The following is a 17,699-nucleotide window of genomic DNA, read 5'->3' as shown; positions in this document are numbered from 1 at the left end:
AGTCCTCATGACAATTTCACTGTGGCTGAATAGTGATCACTCCCTTCAGATATGCTATGAGATTTTCAAGATGAAATCATTCCTCCCTGGCCCCTTTCACTGATTTGTAGTATCTGGCACATGGTGGCATTTGAATGTTTGAGCACAACAATTTCATTAGAAATGAATCCTGAGTTAGGAAAAGCCTGACTCTTTGAGTTTCTGGGAACAGTGGGTTTTAAAACTGAAGTAGAAAATAAATACATGTATCAATATTTTAGACAGCCTTTGGTTTAGGCTAGTTGAGAAAAGGGAGTCTAAGCAAATTAGAGTGCCATCCTTTCTGCCCAAACATATGCACACACGCACACACACAATAACTGCTATGTGACAGTGATACTGTTTCTATAAACTAATAATAACTAAATATTCCAGACAGTGTTCAGAAACTTCTACAGCTACATAAGCATCAGTGTCATATCATTCCCATTTAGCCATTAAACTTGGAAGGCCAAGTAAGCCCAAAATGATGGATCTTGAAAAACAATCAGAAACTCAAGGGAGGCTCTCTAAGTGACTTGCCGCTTAATCTAATTTTGGAAGGAACTACTACATTGGTTCCCAAACTTTGGTACACATTGGAATCACCTGGGATCCTTCAAAAATACAGATACCTGGCTCTCATACCCCAAGACATTCTGATTTAATTAATATGGGATGTGATCCAGGTACTGAGACTGTTTTAAAGCTCCCTAGGTGATTCGAATGTACAGCAAGATTGGAAACTACTGAATTACTATAAAAAAATTCTGCTTCTAAGATGTACAATAAGGACATAAAAATTTCTTATTAGAAGAAAGGACAGAGAGTTCTCAAAGCTTATATAGCAAATGATCACAAAGTGAAATTCAAAAAAGAGGGTAAAAGAGGTTTACTATATTTGGCATGTAATAAAACAAGCAATACATTTGAAGTTCATTTTTGTGGTCTGAATGGTTACTCTGCAATAAAGTGATCATAAATTACCTTCAATCGACACTAGAATAAAAGGCTTTCAAATTTTCCCTGACTCGAACTTGGAGAAATACAGGCAAATTATAATACAACAAAAATTTACTCTGAGCAATATTATACTATGAGGTCAGTGGCGCCATCAAAAAATTCCTTTATTAAGAAAAATATCATTTCTCAGGTAATTATATATCATTCAACAAATATTTACCCAGCAACTATTACTAAGAGACAGAGACTATTTAGCACTAAGGATACAGCACTGAACAAAGGAAGAAAACAAAACAAAAAAACTACACCCTCACAGAAGTTATACAGATCTAGACTGGGAGGAGAGAGAGAAGACAAATAAACCAGTAAAGTGAAAAGGAAAGCCAGAGAGTGAGGGATGTGAGAAGTCAGCTGGGATTTGTGGTTTTAAATAGAGAAGTCTGGAAAGAAACATCTGAGAAAAGACTTGAAGGTGGTGTTAGATGACATATGCAATTAATATACCTAAGGCAATGAAATGCATTAATAGAGATGATACCTCTGGCATAGTAACAGTGATAAGTCTGAGAGCACCATACCTCCATGTGGGATCTTTGGGTTCTCAGGGAGTCTTCCTGGATCGGTGATTGAGGCCCTCACTAAGGCGACCAGACAAAATATGGCAATGCCATAGAATACTTGGAAATAAATAAATATGTATAATTAGTATTTACCCTTCAAAACAAGCATATTTAAATGCTAAATGTATATTTGAATTAGTACCATCAGGATAAATACTTTTCAAAAGATAAAATGGAAAAATTAGGGAGCTCCCATCTCGGCTCAGCAGTAACTAACCCGATTGGTATCCATGAGGACATGGGTTCGATCCCTGGCCTTGCTCAGTGGGTTGGGGATCTAACATTGCCGTGAGCTGTGGTGCAGGTCACAGACGAGGCTCAGATCCTGCATTGCGACCAATTCAACCCCTAGTCTGAGAACTTCCATATGTCATGGGTGTGGCCCTAAAAAGACAAAAAAAAAAAAAAAAAAAAAAAAGGATAAATTAAATGATTACTTCATTCATCAAATAATACTCCCAAGAGGACTATCTAAAATGTACTAATTTAAAATATTATTTTGCATAAAAATAACTGATAAATGTGTTATAAATATGATTCTTTACTAACAGAAGCACCCTATCAATGGTATAAATGAATTGGCTTCCTTTTAATTACTATATATACTATATTTGAAGGAATCAAAGCAGCATTTTTAAATCTATTCTAAAATTAAACTTTTTCATTAACTATAACTGGCTAGCTTCAAAATTACTTTGAGTTAGTGATGTTCATTGCTCTTTTCAACAGATCTTAAGGTATTTAGTTTGAAAATAAAGAATCTTGAAATTTTTGAGTTTTAAAGTGACTAACTAGAAAAAATAACAGTAAGGGAAAATATATTCACTCATCACAATTCTACCTTCTAGATGAAAAAGAAATACATGTTTTGTTGGGGGAATAAAGGCACTGCACCTATAATAAGAAACTTAGTTCAAATGCTAACTCCAGGACTGACTGCATGATATTGGTCACTTTTATCATTTGTAAAAAAACTGTACTTCCCACACCTCTTATAGGGTCAAAATAATATAATGAACATGGAAACTGTAAATGCCACATACATGTAAAACATATCACTTTAATTTTATTCTTTCAATCATAAACAAGCCATGACCAGTAAGCTACAGCAGAAAATAATTATCCAGAAATTCAAAGTATTATAATCAAAATCCTAATAATTTTTGTATCATGAAATTCTTTCTCAAAAATGTATACCATAATCATTCTAAAAACTCCTTCCATATGAGAAGTATTTAACAGAAACATTAAAATACATGCATACATACAAAAATAGCACAAGTGTGCCAGTCTTTTTGTTTTTTTTAAACAAAATGGTCTTTATATATTTGGTAGAGTTAGATTTCACATTTATCTATCCCTGCAAAATATATAAAGAACATTCTTTTTTTAAAAATGCCCATAATTCAGTAAATAATTTCAAACTAATAGCACTGAATAATACTAAAAGGAAGGTTATCATAGTGGTATAATACTCCAAAAAACATTCGAATGAGAAAAATCTTTAATTATGTAAAGAAATAAAGATCTAGAAACTTACTTATTATCAGTATGCCTGGAATATGTCCTTCTTCATAGTGAGGAAAGAGGACAATTTTGGGAATTAAAAAAAAATTGTATAACCACACAAAGACAATCAAACCCATGCAGCACCAACCATGTGGGTCAACAACAAAGTGAATCCGGAGACCCATTTTGCAGTCCTACGACTGCCTGCCAACCCACAAGGAAAGATGAACCTAAGGAAAGGAGAAAGAAGAAAATTACTTATAGAGAAAAAATTGTTTGGCCAACACAAAACTACCTCATTGGCAACTATAAAATGGCCCTTACTGAGTTTTCTTTGTACATATATATACTTCTGACAAAAACACTTTGGAAAGCAAAGGGACGTTTCAAGATATTTAAATTTCACCATAAGCTTCAATTAATTTAATTTCAATTTTCATTATGAATTGCAATCATAGTGTATAAATTGGCAGTACCTTCCAAGTTAAATACAAGTCTGTCCTTAGCTTAGCAATTCCATGTTGACACTCAAGAGAAATAAGTGCACATATCCACCAAAAGACATGATTGAAACTACTAAAAAAGGGAGTTCCTGTTGTGGCTCAGGAGTTAGCAAACCTGACTAGTATCCATGAGGATGCACGTTTGATCCCTGGCCCCGCTCAGTGGTTAAGGATTTGGCCTTGCCGTAAACTGCGGTATAGGTTGCAAGCTCAGCTCCCATGTCGCTGTGGTTGTGGCAAAGGTAGCTCCGATTTGCCCCTAGACTGGGAACTTCCATATGCCATAGGTGTGGCCCTAAAAAAGCAAGCAAACAAACAAACAAAAACTGCTAAAAAAACTGGTACATGAGACTAACTGATGGTTATACTCATCAAAATAATGGTCATCTTGTGGTAGGAGGGGTGTTTATTCACTGGAAAGGGACATGGGGGAAACTTTAAGGAGCTAGAAGTGTCCTATATGTTGTCTTTCGTGGTGCTTTATGGATATATACACATGCAAAAACTAAGATCTGTTCAACTTAAGTCTGATTTTAAACATAATAAAATGCTTAAAATTTGAAAATGTATAATAAAAGCGAGAAGTAATTAAAAATTGCCAAAAATATTAAATTTATGGAATAAAGCCCAACTAATATTACCATCAAGAAGACTCTTGCTTAAATGGGACTTTTTTCACTTTAGTGTTAAAAAAAAAAGTTAATAAGCCTCCCAACGCAATGCTTAGTTAAGATACTTCTACTTACAGTATGAAAAAAGTGACTTAAAATATATCCTTACTTTAGTATATATAACTTATAAAGCTTAAATAACTAGTATGTAAGGTCTAGGGGGCAACTTTTTTTTTTTTTACATAAAATACAATGGAATAATACAATAATAAACTAGGACAATGTTTGCCTGTAAGCAAACTGTCAATTAAGGAGCTTTTTAAAAATACTTATTCCCAGGCCACATTCTGGATCTATTGAATCATAATTCTTTACTGAGCAATACTCAAAGACCAATAAGATGATCTAAAATGCTCCCCAGGTGTCTTTGATACAGCTGATTTGTATCCAGGAAACACTAATCCAGGAGCTTCACTAAGATTTCAGTGTTACAGCAATGAGTTGAACTCAGTTTAACAAATATTCACTGAGCCTCCATTATGTATCGATCACTTGCTAGACACCGAAGATACAACGATGAATAAGACAAGGTCTTTGCTTATAGGAACGAAAAGTCTAATGGGGAAAATAATCATTAAATGGATTTAGTATGATATAATACATTCCAGAGATGTGGACAAGATCTTAATATAGGCACAGAAGGATAGGGACTAATTAAATCAGTGTAAGACTCTCTGTAAGAGAGTGGGATGGAAATCCTGTGAAATCAGACTGTTATGATAATTATACAACTACAGATGTGATAAATTCATTTGAGTAATAAAAAAATGGAAAAAAAATAAAATAAAATCCTCCAAAAAAAAAAAAAAAGAGAGAATGAACTGAGTTGTCTTAAAATATGAATAAAAGTTACCCAAGCAAAGGAAAGTAACAGCGACACTGCAAACAGACAGAAGAGAAGGTACGCAAGAGTAAAAATTGTAGGATGTATTACAAACTGTCATGATAAAGCATGAAAGTTTCAGTGGAGAGTGAGCAGTAAGAAATAAGGGGTTAAATCATAAAGGACATAAAGGTGCCATGCCAGATGCTAAGACTTCATTCTTAGGCACTGAAAAGCTATTAAAGCAGGGGGTTTAACATAACGAGGTTCATACTTTAAACAAATTATCAAAGTTCTGGTGTAGAGGATAAAATTAAAGGTAATTTAGGCTATGAGAAGACAAAAGCCAAAATTAGTTTTGGAGATCAACTGAAGAAATAGAATAACGCCAGTAAGTTTTTGGAGATGACTTCCAGATTCCCAGCTTATATCACAGACTACTCCATTCAGGAATAATTTATCATCAGTTGAAGAGCCTCAGGGTAGTATCCTTTAGAGGCCTTGCCAATGTTCTGTAAAGCTACAAAGCTACTAGGACCGAGTAAAAAAGATTAAGTATTACTTAATTTTAAAAGAATACTCCTTCCTGCTGAGTAGCATTGAGAACTTTGTCTAGATACTCATGTTGCAACAGAACAAAGGGTGGGGGAAAAAAATGTAATTGTAATGTATATTTGTAAGGATAACTTGATCCCCTTGCTGTACAGTGGGAAAATAAAATAAATAAATAAAAGAATACTCCTATCCTATTATCCCTAGAACCTGGAAATAGTGGGACAGCAGGCAAAAAGACAAGTACTCAAACACAACACCACCTAACTGTAAATCAGATGTGGCCTAAATTAGTACTTAGGCATGAATTTTAAAATAGGAATAAAGTCTAGGCCCTTTAAAAAGTAAAAGTTGAACTTCATTACCTTTTAATTAAAAAATTAAAAGATATATCAAGAACATTAAAATGAGGAAAGAGACAGGATGAAAGACGCTATTTAATTTGCTAAGCATCATTATTTTAAAAACCAAATAAGCTCAAATACAAATGATACTCTCAACATAGCTAAAAAGAGAAACATTAAAAAGAATGTTTATTTTTAGTCTTGCCAGCCATCAAGTGCTAAAAGAAATGACAGAAGGCTCTGTCTCTCAACATGTTCAATATCATTAACTCCATGTACCTTCTTTCTTTTAATGTTTCAGTCCCATTCAAGACAAAAAACACAGACGATGAATTCCAATAATTATACAAAATAATTTCATCACTTCTAAATCTATTAGTATTAGAAACAGAAAAGCACATAAACCAGCAAAACAAGGAACAAAATTATCAAACACTCATTTGTTTTTTAAACTCTGTTTTTATTCTCCTCTACCAGAGAACAACCAATTGTTATCACTGCAAGAGATTCCTCACAATAGAAACTATTAATGAAAAGTATAGTTAAAAATGTGTCTGTTTTTCCTGGATGTAAACACAGACAACAAAAGGACAAGCATCCCCAAGGAAAAGTGAGCAAAGGATAGAAAAATAAAACAATGAACAGATAAGATGTTGAATGTTTTTAAATACCTGATTAGTGAAAATTAGTGCCATATAATCCTTACAACTGGATTGTAGAGAAGAAAACAGTAGTCTTCCAAGAGCTCCAAATCAGATTACAACCAGAAACGTGTAACTGGTAGGGCTGCAGGATCGCTCTACTTGGTTAATATCTACCAGGTGCGGCTCATGGCCGAACAGAAACTATTACACATCCTGAGCAACAAACTGAACACAATGCTGCTACCTGGTCTTAAGGGTGGCATTTGTAAATACTTTCATCAGCTAGAGAATCCAACATATTAATTTGTATATTAAATGGTGAGCTCATAACTCAAACTTTGATGTAACTAGTGGACACACTGGTACTTCAACATTTTTTAAGATTGCTATCTGGCAACTATACTTGAGTGTGGTGACTAACTTCATTAATGATGTAAATTACTATAGCACAACTTTTTTTAATAAATTATAACTCAACTTTAATAAACTAGGCTGTAAATATTTACAGTGTTCAAAACTACTCTGGTAGGAAACCACCTTTCCTTTTTTGTCTTTTCAGGCAACTAAATTTCACCACATATTTTCCTCAGGAAGAAAAGAAAGTGACAGAAAACTATTATATGACGGAGAACTGTAACACCAGAATGCAGATTTTAGAAAATGATAAAAGCTAGCTGAGATAATTTACAAGAAATCTAGCCAAATGAATTATCTCTAAACTTACAGTTTTATGTGACTTGCCACATTAGCCAGTGATCTTATTAATATTCCATGAATATGAAAAATATATTCCCTTTCCCATTCCTTCTGTCTGAAATGCCTCTACCATTTTGCCAACTCTTTTTAAATTTAACTCATACTTCAAGGTCAATTTGAGTCTCACTCTCCACATGAAATTTTTCCTGGCACCTTGATTTCTCTTTCTCTTCTCCCAGTGATTTCTCTTTCTGTTCTAAATTCTAAATAAAAAGCAAAAGTAGTAGAGGAAAATAGCAAGTGGTTTTATAATTTTAGAATGAGGAAGACTTTCACAAGCAGGACTCATAAGCCCCGTCTGACCACGTATGAATTAAAATTTCTGAAACTCAAAACACTTCAGAAACAAAATTAAAAGACAAAGAAAGGACTGGGGGTGGGGGAGACTGCAGCAAAGGACTAGCAAGTGGCATGCAAAGTAAATACACACAGAGTCAATTCACAAAAGAAAAAAAAAAATCTGATCATTACTGACTAGGAAAATGTGAAATCACAAGTACACTTTTTATTCTTTGTACTGACATCATTTTAGAAAGATAGGTGACACTCGATGTTGAGAAGGCACAGAGAAAAGGACTCTTCTCATCCATTACTGATCTGCATGTAAACTGATACAATCATCTTGGAAGGCAATTGGGCAGTCTCAAATGTCAAACTCTTTGACTCAGCAGTTTTATTTCTAATAATATCTGCAAAAGTATTTCAGTTGAGGGTACAAATACATATACACACAAGGACATTCCATACGGTACTTTTTGCAATCAATCACAAAAAACATGGCACCACGTATATGCCCGCATAAGATCAGGAAAAGGCTCATGTACTGTAAATTGTAATATATCCACAGTTTAGACTTTCCAAGCTACTGCAATTTTTAAAGAAAAAAAAATGAAGAAAAGAAGGAAAGTAGATCTCCATTTGCATGTGGTTACCCTCATGCTATGTTGAACGAAAAGAAGCAAGTCATAGAGGAAAAATCTATAATGGGAGGAAGTATCTTCACATAGTTTCCTGGAGGAAAAGAAGGATAAAGACAGACGAGGAAAAGACATAATGGAACTTTCTGGGGTGCTGACATTTCTATCCTGATACGCGTTTGATACACTGGTCCTAAAGTTCTTGAAGCTTAGCAAATGCACACTTAAGACTGGTGCATTTTGTGGTATGTAAATTTAGCTTTAAAAAAAAAACCCTGACAACCAATCTTGAAGTCTAGTTAATGATATATATGCTGAAGTACTGGAGACAGAGGGGAGAAGCGGTACTGATGTCTGTAATTTACTTTGAAATGGATATCCCCCCCACCAAAAAAAATAAAAAGAGAGAGATTAATAGGTGGACAGAGACCTGGATGAGTATGTGTTATGGTTCAGTAAAATCTGAGTTGTAAATCTAGGTGATGGGTATTTAGATGTCACACTATACAATTCTTTCAATTCTTCTGGTTTTTTTTGTAATTAAGTGTTGAAGGGGAAACTAAGTTATAGAGAAAAAAGTAATGATTTTTATTAGAAAAAAGTAATTTCTGTATGTGTGCAAAAAATATACATCTACCAAACTGTTAATAGCAGCTATCATTGAGCTGAAGAAGAGTGGTAAGAATGAATGCTGTCATATTTTATATACACGTATATTTATGTATTCATCTAATTTTATTAATAAATATCTAAATTCTTCTCAACCAAAATGAAAAATAAAGATACCCATTGTGGTATGATCTGAAATTACCACCTTACAAACAAAATTTTTAATGTTAGCCTCTCTTTATCACTATGTATTATCTTTATATGAAATGCTTTTAAAATTAAAATCTTTAAAAGTGCAACACAGAAGCATTATCTGTAAGATCAGAAAGATTTACAGTTCAGAAAGATGTTTCTGAAACTGATATTATTTACAGATTATTTTTATGTATATAAAAAGCCTTATTTAAGAAAATGTGTAGCTAAAATTTAATACAAAAAATTTACATAAACATAAAGTAACTGTAATTTTCTTGCTAGTAAAAAATAATTAAATTCATCTAAACATAACACCTTAAGGGCATGATGCCACATAAGTCAGAAACATTACCATTAAAATTAAATGCACTTACCACTTGCAAATTCACTGAGATGTGTTGTAATTTTTCTGGTTACTTGCATTTAGAGGTTTTATTTTGATTCATTCTTTTATTACATCACAACAAATGGATCTCTCCTCAGCAACAATTCGCCATGAGAAATCTATAAAGGTTTAACAAATAATGATCTCACAACAAAGATAAAAATTGAAAGCAGCTAAATATTCTAACAGTAAAAACGTCAATTATAATAGTTTAAATTTAGAAATAGGATGACTCAACTGCACTTAATTCCATGCTTTCATATGCAATCCAGCCCCCAAAAATCTTTATTTGATTACCATTATACATGAAGGTTCTCTCTTTTGAAACCACCCAGTTCCTATAAAATCAAATTATCATTATGTGCCCAACATCTGGGCTTCATCAAACTTCCTGACCACACATCACAAAATGACAATGGATTCTGAGGTCACTGATGTGACAATATGCAATGTAATAGCTGTCAAGATGTTAGGCGAGGAATATCTAATCACAATTGATAAACATAAAAGAAAGAGTTTAAAAGAAAAGCACATTTTGGTTTAATTGTTTTAAGGAAAAAAGTTCTCCTCCTAAAAGTTAAACCACTAAAAAAACTCAAACATAAAAGATAGTTTCTATAATTCAGGCTTAAACTATAATACTGTAAAGAGTTCTAGAAAACATATACTGATTCAATATTTCACAAATTCAATCAAAATCTGTTGACTATATACTGTGCTTTGGCACTGTGTATAGATAAAAAAGGGACCAGCCCTATCTTCAAGAGAGAGAAACTAATAAACAGACAAGATCAAATACACATAAGACAAGGTAAGGGAGAGAGCACAGGGACAAGAATGCATCTCAAAGAGAAAGGATACTGACTAGTTCATGGAATTTTTGCAGTCGTGAATATTTGTGTGTACTAGGTTGCAGGATAAAATGTATTTCTTATGGTAAGTTACCAACAGGAAAAGATTTCTGGAGAAAATGAAGACTGTGAGTTAGCTAGATAAGAACAGAGGCGCTTCTCAACAAGAGAGAAGAGTTAGCAAAGATGTACACGCAGGTGGAGAAAATCTTTATGAAATGACTAGAGCCACTGCATATAGAAAAAAGGGGTAAAACACATCTTTTTTTACCACAATCATCTTTAAGAAATATAGTTTATAACATTTGGACATAAATACACATCAATATATGAGATATGTGAGTATATGGTTCACCTATATAACTGAAAAAGTTTAATGAAGTGGTATTTACCCTGACTATATGTGATGTAGTCTGATATTATTTTACTCTTTTCCACCTTAATAAAAATACATAATGCTGGTCACAGCCTACCAGAATGATTTTGTGACTTATAAGGGGAGAATGATCTAAGAGTAAAAATAACAGTTAAACCATGCCAATGAGTTTGGACTTCACCCTGAAGAGAGTGGTTTGGAAAGCAACAAAGGATTATAGGCAGAAGAATGCCAGGATGAAATGTGCATTTTGGAAAGAACAGTCTGAAGAATGGACTTGGGTGGATACATAAAACTCTTGGACTGACTACATAAAATAAGCTAGGGCTTACTGGTCACCTGAGTGAGAAATGAGAGCACATGGTAAGTACCTCAAAAGCAAACTGCGAAAGGAAGAGGGGTTGGGGTGAGGAAGGAACACTTAAAAGAGGAGGTATGCAAGTAAAAGGCGGAATAAGAACATAATGAATCAAATTGATAGGATGTGGTGATCAATTGGAAGCAAAGGGCAGATTCTAGGATGATTCCCAAGTTTGGGCTTAGGGTCTAGATGAAGGGTGGTACCATTATCCAAGAAAGGAAATGAAGGACAGGTTGTGAGTTTGCTAAGCATACTGCTTACCCTAGGTAGCAACAGGAACCTGCTACACACTGAGGACATGAAAAACACATCAAAATCATTATCATGACACTTCCATTCCCCTTATAGATTTTTTTAAAGCTATATGTTCTCCCAGGGTCACTTTTTTCATGGCCCATGATTATTAAATTGTGAAACTTTAACTTATTTCTACTCTAACTTTCTAAGCTAATTTAAAGTGGTCTTTCTAAGCTAATTTAACTTGGCTGCAGGTTCACTTCTTAGAGACAAAATACAGAATGTCATAGTAAAGGAACTGCTACTCTAGTGGTGAATGGATGAATGAATCTTCTTCTAGAAGATATCTCAAGCAGAATCAAGAGTGGTACCAAGAAGAGTTCTGGAACATGGCCAAAGTCAGTAATGTTGCTAAGGCAATGACTCTACGGTGGCTTCTTAAGGGTTGCAGCAAAACAGTACTTTCTGTCAGTAGCGTTAGGTAATAACACAAATCAATCACCCATGAGTCAAACCTTAGTCACTTTTAAAAACAAGGGGAAAAATAATCCTACTTGCCATTTACAGATACTAGAGCTACATCACAGCCATAGCATCCAAAATGTGATGAACATTTCCTCTAGTTCAACATCATCATCGCTGCAGAATCAAATCTCACCCATGTGGTATAAAAGCAATTCTAGTCTGTGTTATCTTTGTGGTAACAAGTATCTCCATGGTCTGTAACTATAAAATGCTGTTAAGTATTTTTAACATTGACATGTCTGAAAGAATGTAATCAGCAATTTATAGGGGAAGAAAAATTCCCCACACGGGGTCAAAAGAAAGTGGTTATTATAGAAATATAGAAATTTTAAACCTTATAATTGCAGATTACAAAAATTTACAACCATATATTTTTAAACATATTAATATAGTCATTTACTTGTGATTTTATCAACTCTGAAAAGTGGCCACATAATTCTACCTAAAATATCAGACCATAGCTGTCTTAATAATTAGCCAATGAGGTAATTCAATTTTTGAAATATCACCTAAGTATTCAGTGTATTTCAAAAGAGTAGGAAATTAATCTTGTACAGATATTTAAAAGAGCCACACTCAAATTATGACACAGCCACTTGTTAGCTCTTCAAGCTTCAGCTTCTTTTCAAGCTTCAGTTTCACCATCTCTAAAATGGTGATAAAAATACCGACACACAAGGTGGTTGTCATACTTAAAAAGAGAAATTTCCTGGCAAATGATAAACACCTTCAAAAATGGTTACCTTTACTTATTTATGTGGCCACTGCTGCACCATGTGGAAATTCCTGGGCCAACCTGCACCAAAGCTGTAACCAGAGCCATAGCAGTGACAACCCCAGACCCTTAACCCTCAAGCCACAACTTTAAAGGGGAGTGGGGGCAGGGTACCGAAAGATAAGCTTTACATCTACTCTTACAAACTCCAGAATGAAACAACATTTCTGGGTTGCCCACCTTAAAGCTATGATACAATTTAACTATACCCAGTCATTTGCTTTCCATTAAACTTGAAGTCTGAGAACTACCTGTCAGAGATGAGAGACCTCAGCATACAGCCTTTTCACTAGCATAATTCTTTACGCATGTGGCTGTGTTTCCACATGCTGGCATGAGTTCTCTTCAAGCAGAAAACCTAAAACAGCAATTTAAAATAGAGTGATTGAGCTAAAACCTGTAATCTAAATCTCTTTCAGGTAAAAGCAGACGGCCTGGTGAGTGAAGAAAGGAAGCTTAGAAGAAAATCAGACCTGATTTCAGAAGCTAAGGAAGAATGTATTGTTAAAGTAGGGAATTCTGACTTAACTGCTGAGTTCTCAAGGAAAACCCTGTCAAAATGTAGGTGGGCAAAGGGTCAAGGCATAGCAATCTTGCACTGTCAATGGTTTCAAGAATCTACTTCCTAGACTAAGTCTTTAAATCACTATATTCTGGGAAGAACTGAACATTAGCTATGGCTCTTCTGTGTACCCACCTCATGAGTGAAAAAATAAATGGAAATTAATACCTTTATTACAAGTATTGTACCATAGTCACACGCTTCATCAGAACCTCTTAACAAAAAGCAAAAATAACGTGGAAGGTGTAGGATGATCTGAATTGAAGACTGCCACATATTGTTTCAGTCAGTACAAAATGTCTATGTGGGACTTTTCATTTAGGAAGTTATGAGATGAGTGTGAAGAAAAGGGACAAGACAGCCAAGAGAAGAACTAGAGTTAAATGTAGAGTAGAGACAGACAGCGCAAGCAACTTTTGTCCAAAATCAGCCCAAATAAAAACCTTTACCTACAGCAGCAGCCAGGAATGCGGTTCTGGCATTTCCTGGGTGTCCATCAGGCATGTTCCTCCATGAAGGAAGCGAAGCCAAGTACTTACCTCTAGTACCCACTGCACAAAGAACAGATTGAATACTGTTCTTCACACCAGGCTTGACCAAGGCAGACATGATTTAAAAACAATAATAACTAAAAGACAAGAAAAGAAAATCTCTCCTTGCTTGCTAAAGCTGAAAATCCTACAGCAGGTAAAAAAGTTACTCATTTCATAACCACAGAAGCCTGGCTGATATCACACTGGAACATGTTAAGATAAAATTAAATGAATCAGTGAGTGTTAAAAGCCTAATTTTCACCTAACCTGCCCTTTGGTGTAGAATCAGCAACAGGTAGAGCAGATATCTACTTGGCCTCTTAAAACGAATAAAGTTAATCTGCTAGAGAGGAAAAGCACAGGAGAAAAGGAAGCCTGAAATGCAGAAGACAAAATTTGAAAACATCACATTTTTTCCCAAAAGACATCACAAGAGGGAAAAAAAAAGTAAATAAACTACCATTACATTAAGATATTTTTGGTAAGGTAGCTATCAGTGAAAGCAGTGCTACTTCATATTTATGCTTCTTTTTTTTTTTTTTTTAAGTGGCCACACCTGCAGCATATGGAAGTTCCTGGGCCAGGGACTGAATCTAAGTTGCAGCGGTAGCAATGTTGAATTATTTAACCCATGGATCCTTTAACCCAGCACACCAGGCTGGGGATCGAACCCACGCCTCCACAGCAATTGGAGGCACTGCAGTCACGTTCTTAGACCACTGCACCACAGCGGGAATGCCATGTCTATGCTTTTTAAACCAGGCTAACTCAATTTACCAAAGATTCTTAACAAAAAAAAATTACTATTCTAACAAGAAAGACTGGTGTTTTTCCATTTTTTTCTTTACTTTCACCTATATTTATTACTGATTCAAATCAAAACAGTTCAAACATTTTCAACTTTAATATGTGTATTAATGCATTGATTATTCTACCAGATGCTAAAATGCCATTTATATTTAGTGCATTTGAAAAGTTGAAACTGAGCTCTAATGTTTTACTAAAGTAATATAGAATGTATTCATGCCTTAAACTAAAAGTAAAACTGAGCTTAGGGAACAACCTCCCGGTAGTAAAAATAGCTTTCCCCTCTGCCTTCCCTGTTACCCCCACAAGTATTGATATGGCCACCATGTAGCCTAATCCACTAAAAAAGAATTTGACTTGCACTCAATTGTTATTCCAGGAATAAAAGCTCCATGGAGACATTACTAGACTCCTCAATTCATTTCTTCACTAAAATTTGACATTGTTTTATCCATGTTCTTTTTCACATGTTCTAAATCACTCCCTAATCAAGCAGTGAATAAATAAGAACTGAAAAAATGTATGATTCAACAATTGCTTCCTCTTTAGAACCTACCTGTTAAACTGATAGTTACATATCTACATTTTTAAATGCTTAAATTTCTTTTATTAAGTAAAACACCCCAGAGACAGGCAGTGTGTCATAGTTATCATTTTATTTAAAATTTGCTCCAGTTCATTTATTCCAACTATGGCTTCAAATGTATGTTAAGTTTAACAAAAATCACAACGGTTTGAAGGTATATAATATAATCCTATTGCTTTACCTTCAAAATGAGGCATTCTGGAAGAGTACTGCACCAAATACTATTCTAAAAGTATGGAGTTACACATTTTAAAGTTACATTTTTATAAAACTCAACTAGTACTTCAGGTAAAGGCTTTATATGTACCTTTAACACGTTAATGGTCTTATATTATTTACAAATTTAACATATGCCAAGTAAACATGGGAAAGTTAAAATAAGCCTTAAAGAATTTATTTAACCTGACTTCCTGGTTGAAAAATGCTACTCATGAACTCACAGCTAGATTGTGACACCAATGGGACTAGAATTTAGTTTTTCTTTCCACAACACCAACTAATTTGGTTCTTTCTTTTCAATTGATTTCTCACCTTATCTATTCTTCAAAAATCTGTCTGCCATTAAGACATAGCACACCTAAATCACTTCTTTGGATTTAAACTTTAAAATAAATAAAATCTAAAGAGTTGGAAGGATTTAACAAGATATAACACCAAAAACCTTTTAGTCCAGGAAGAGCACATACTAAGCAATCATCACGTTATAATTATATTTATAACTATAATTATTATTAACCACGAGGAAGGTAGTGAATTTTAAAAGTACAAATATTACCACCCTTGGCCTTGGATCCATTTGACAAATCTTTTTAACCTGTGCGCTTATTTATCCTTAGAGGTCTTTAGTTTAGCCTTTAACTTTACACTGCGATTTATGACCGCCCACAATGACCTTGATTTTTTTTTTCCTCCTGTACTTTACAGACTGCTATACTGCAATATTTTCAAATAATAACCAATGCAATTCTCTTAGCCCTAAAGATAGACATCCTCCACTGACGCACAAGGGATCTTAAACTGTGACCCAAATACAGCTTGAGGAAGACCACAACTTTAAATGGACTTTCCAGTTAAAATCCAGGGGCCTATTACAGTGAACAGTAACAAGTGCAAACTGCTACCAGCCATAAGCCATTTTCTCAAAACCACTCTTGGATCTGGGGAAGAGAGGCAGAAAGTCAGTAAAGGAGCAAACTATTTCTCCTCCTGCTAGTTCTCTGCAACCTCACCCCTTCGATTTGGAAATGAATGAAAGGCTGCCATGGCAAAGATAAATCCCAGATCCCTACACAGGTGTCGGGCAGGGGTACAGGGTAGTAAACTGTGGTTCACATGCGAGAAGCTCAGGGCACAGATTTTTAAAATTTAAACACACACACACAAACAAAACCTACCCCAAATCACCTCCACTAGAGCAGGAACCCACCCACCACGAGTTATGGGAGGGGCAAGTGGCGGGCGGCTGAAGATGCTGGGAGAAGGGCCAGGCCTGGGCCGGCTGGGCACCGAGAAGACCCGGGGTTCTGAGCGCAGGCGAGAACACGTGGGGACAGAGAGGACAAGGCGCAGGGCAGGGGCTGGCGGCTGGGGGCAGCCGAGTCGTTCCCGCGCCTGCACACACTCACCTGCGCAGGGGGTTCACCTCTCGCCGCCGCTGCTCTTGCGGCCGCCGGCGGCTCTTCCCCCTCCGCCTCCTCCCACACCTCCACCTCCTCTAGTCCTGCCGCCGCCGCCGCCGCCGCCCAGGCCGGTCCGCGGTCCCCTTCCGCTTCCGGGAGCCGGAGCGCCAGGGCTGGCGCTGTAGGTGTCCGCCCGCACGCGCGGCAGATTGACCGGCAGCCGCAGCCGCCGTCCCCGCTCCGCACCCCTGAGCCGCGATGGGAGCCGCCGAGGGCCGTAAGACCAGAAATCGCGCCGCGAGCGAGTGGAGACGCATCCGGACCCCTAGGCCGCCTGCGCCATCGGACCGCCATCATCCGACCGCTGGCACCTGACGCGCCTCGGCGCCTCCGCGCTCTCCTACCGCCACCTTCCCAGCTCTGCCCAGGCCCTCCTCCTCCATGCCCACTATTGTCCTCCCTCTCAGGGATGACTGGAGAGCGGCCTGCCTTTAAGGATTGCGTTTATTCCCCTTCGTTCGGGCGGGACAAATCCCACCGGCCTCTCTACCCCTGCAGGCTCTGAATGTCCCATGGTACCTTCTTCAAATTGGGGTCTCCAGCATGAGCATCCCCGGGGAATTTGTTAGAAATGCACCATCTCAGACCTACTGAATCAGTATCTGACATTTAAAAAGATCTCCAAGGGATTGACACGTGCCCCTTAAAGACTGAAAAGCACTGGACACTAGTGAACGGTCTTGCCCCATTCAGACCCCCCATGTGACAAGAGCCAAAGTTGCCCAGGACATCCAAGATTTTTCCTCGTCCTGTTGGCAACCAAAATCCATACCGAAAGGAGCTTTACTTAGTGTTTCAGATGATACCCAAAACTTACTGGCTTTCCGGTCCCTGAAACCCAGGAAAAATAGGCAAAAAATCCACCTCCCAATCTAAATTTGTATTTTCGTCAAACACC

At 36.3% G+C, this 17,699-nt stretch overlaps 1 protein-coding gene across 2 annotated transcripts in view; it reads right to left on the bottom strand.

Moving 5' to 3' along the window:
- The window catches only part of ZDHHC21 (zinc finger DHHC-type palmitoyltransferase 21), a 64,923-nt gene extending 55,295 nt beyond the window's left edge, over positions 1 to 9,628 (bottom strand). Inside the window, exons 1-3 of one of the 2 annotated variants that reach the window (XM_084985448.1) lie at positions 9,499 to 9,628; positions 3,142 to 3,340; positions 1,560 to 1,658 (exon numbers count right to left, since the gene is read on the bottom strand). In XM_084985448.1, coding sequence (XP_084841574.1) covers positions 1,560 to 1,658; positions 3,142 to 3,295 — 253 coding nt within the window. In that variant the 5' untranslated portion in view covers positions 3,296 to 3,340; positions 9,499 to 9,628. The remainder of the gene's footprint in view (positions 1 to 1,559; positions 1,659 to 3,141; positions 3,341 to 9,498) is intronic. The other variant, XM_084985458.1, reaches the window with a different exon arrangement.
- Between the last annotated feature and the right edge of the window lie 8,071 nt (positions 9,629 to 17,699).

This window comes from Sus scrofa, chromosome 1 (assembly GCF_054392235.1).
Source record: "Sus scrofa isolate SSC_HxYL_T2T_F1_AM1 chromosome 1, Sscrofa_HxYL_maternal_Yorkshire_Landrace_v2.0, whole genome shotgun sequence".
Classification (NCBI taxonomy): Eukaryota; Metazoa; Chordata; class Mammalia; order Artiodactyla; family Suidae; genus Sus; species Sus scrofa.
This window is presented reverse-complemented; position numbering and strand designations above follow the sequence as displayed.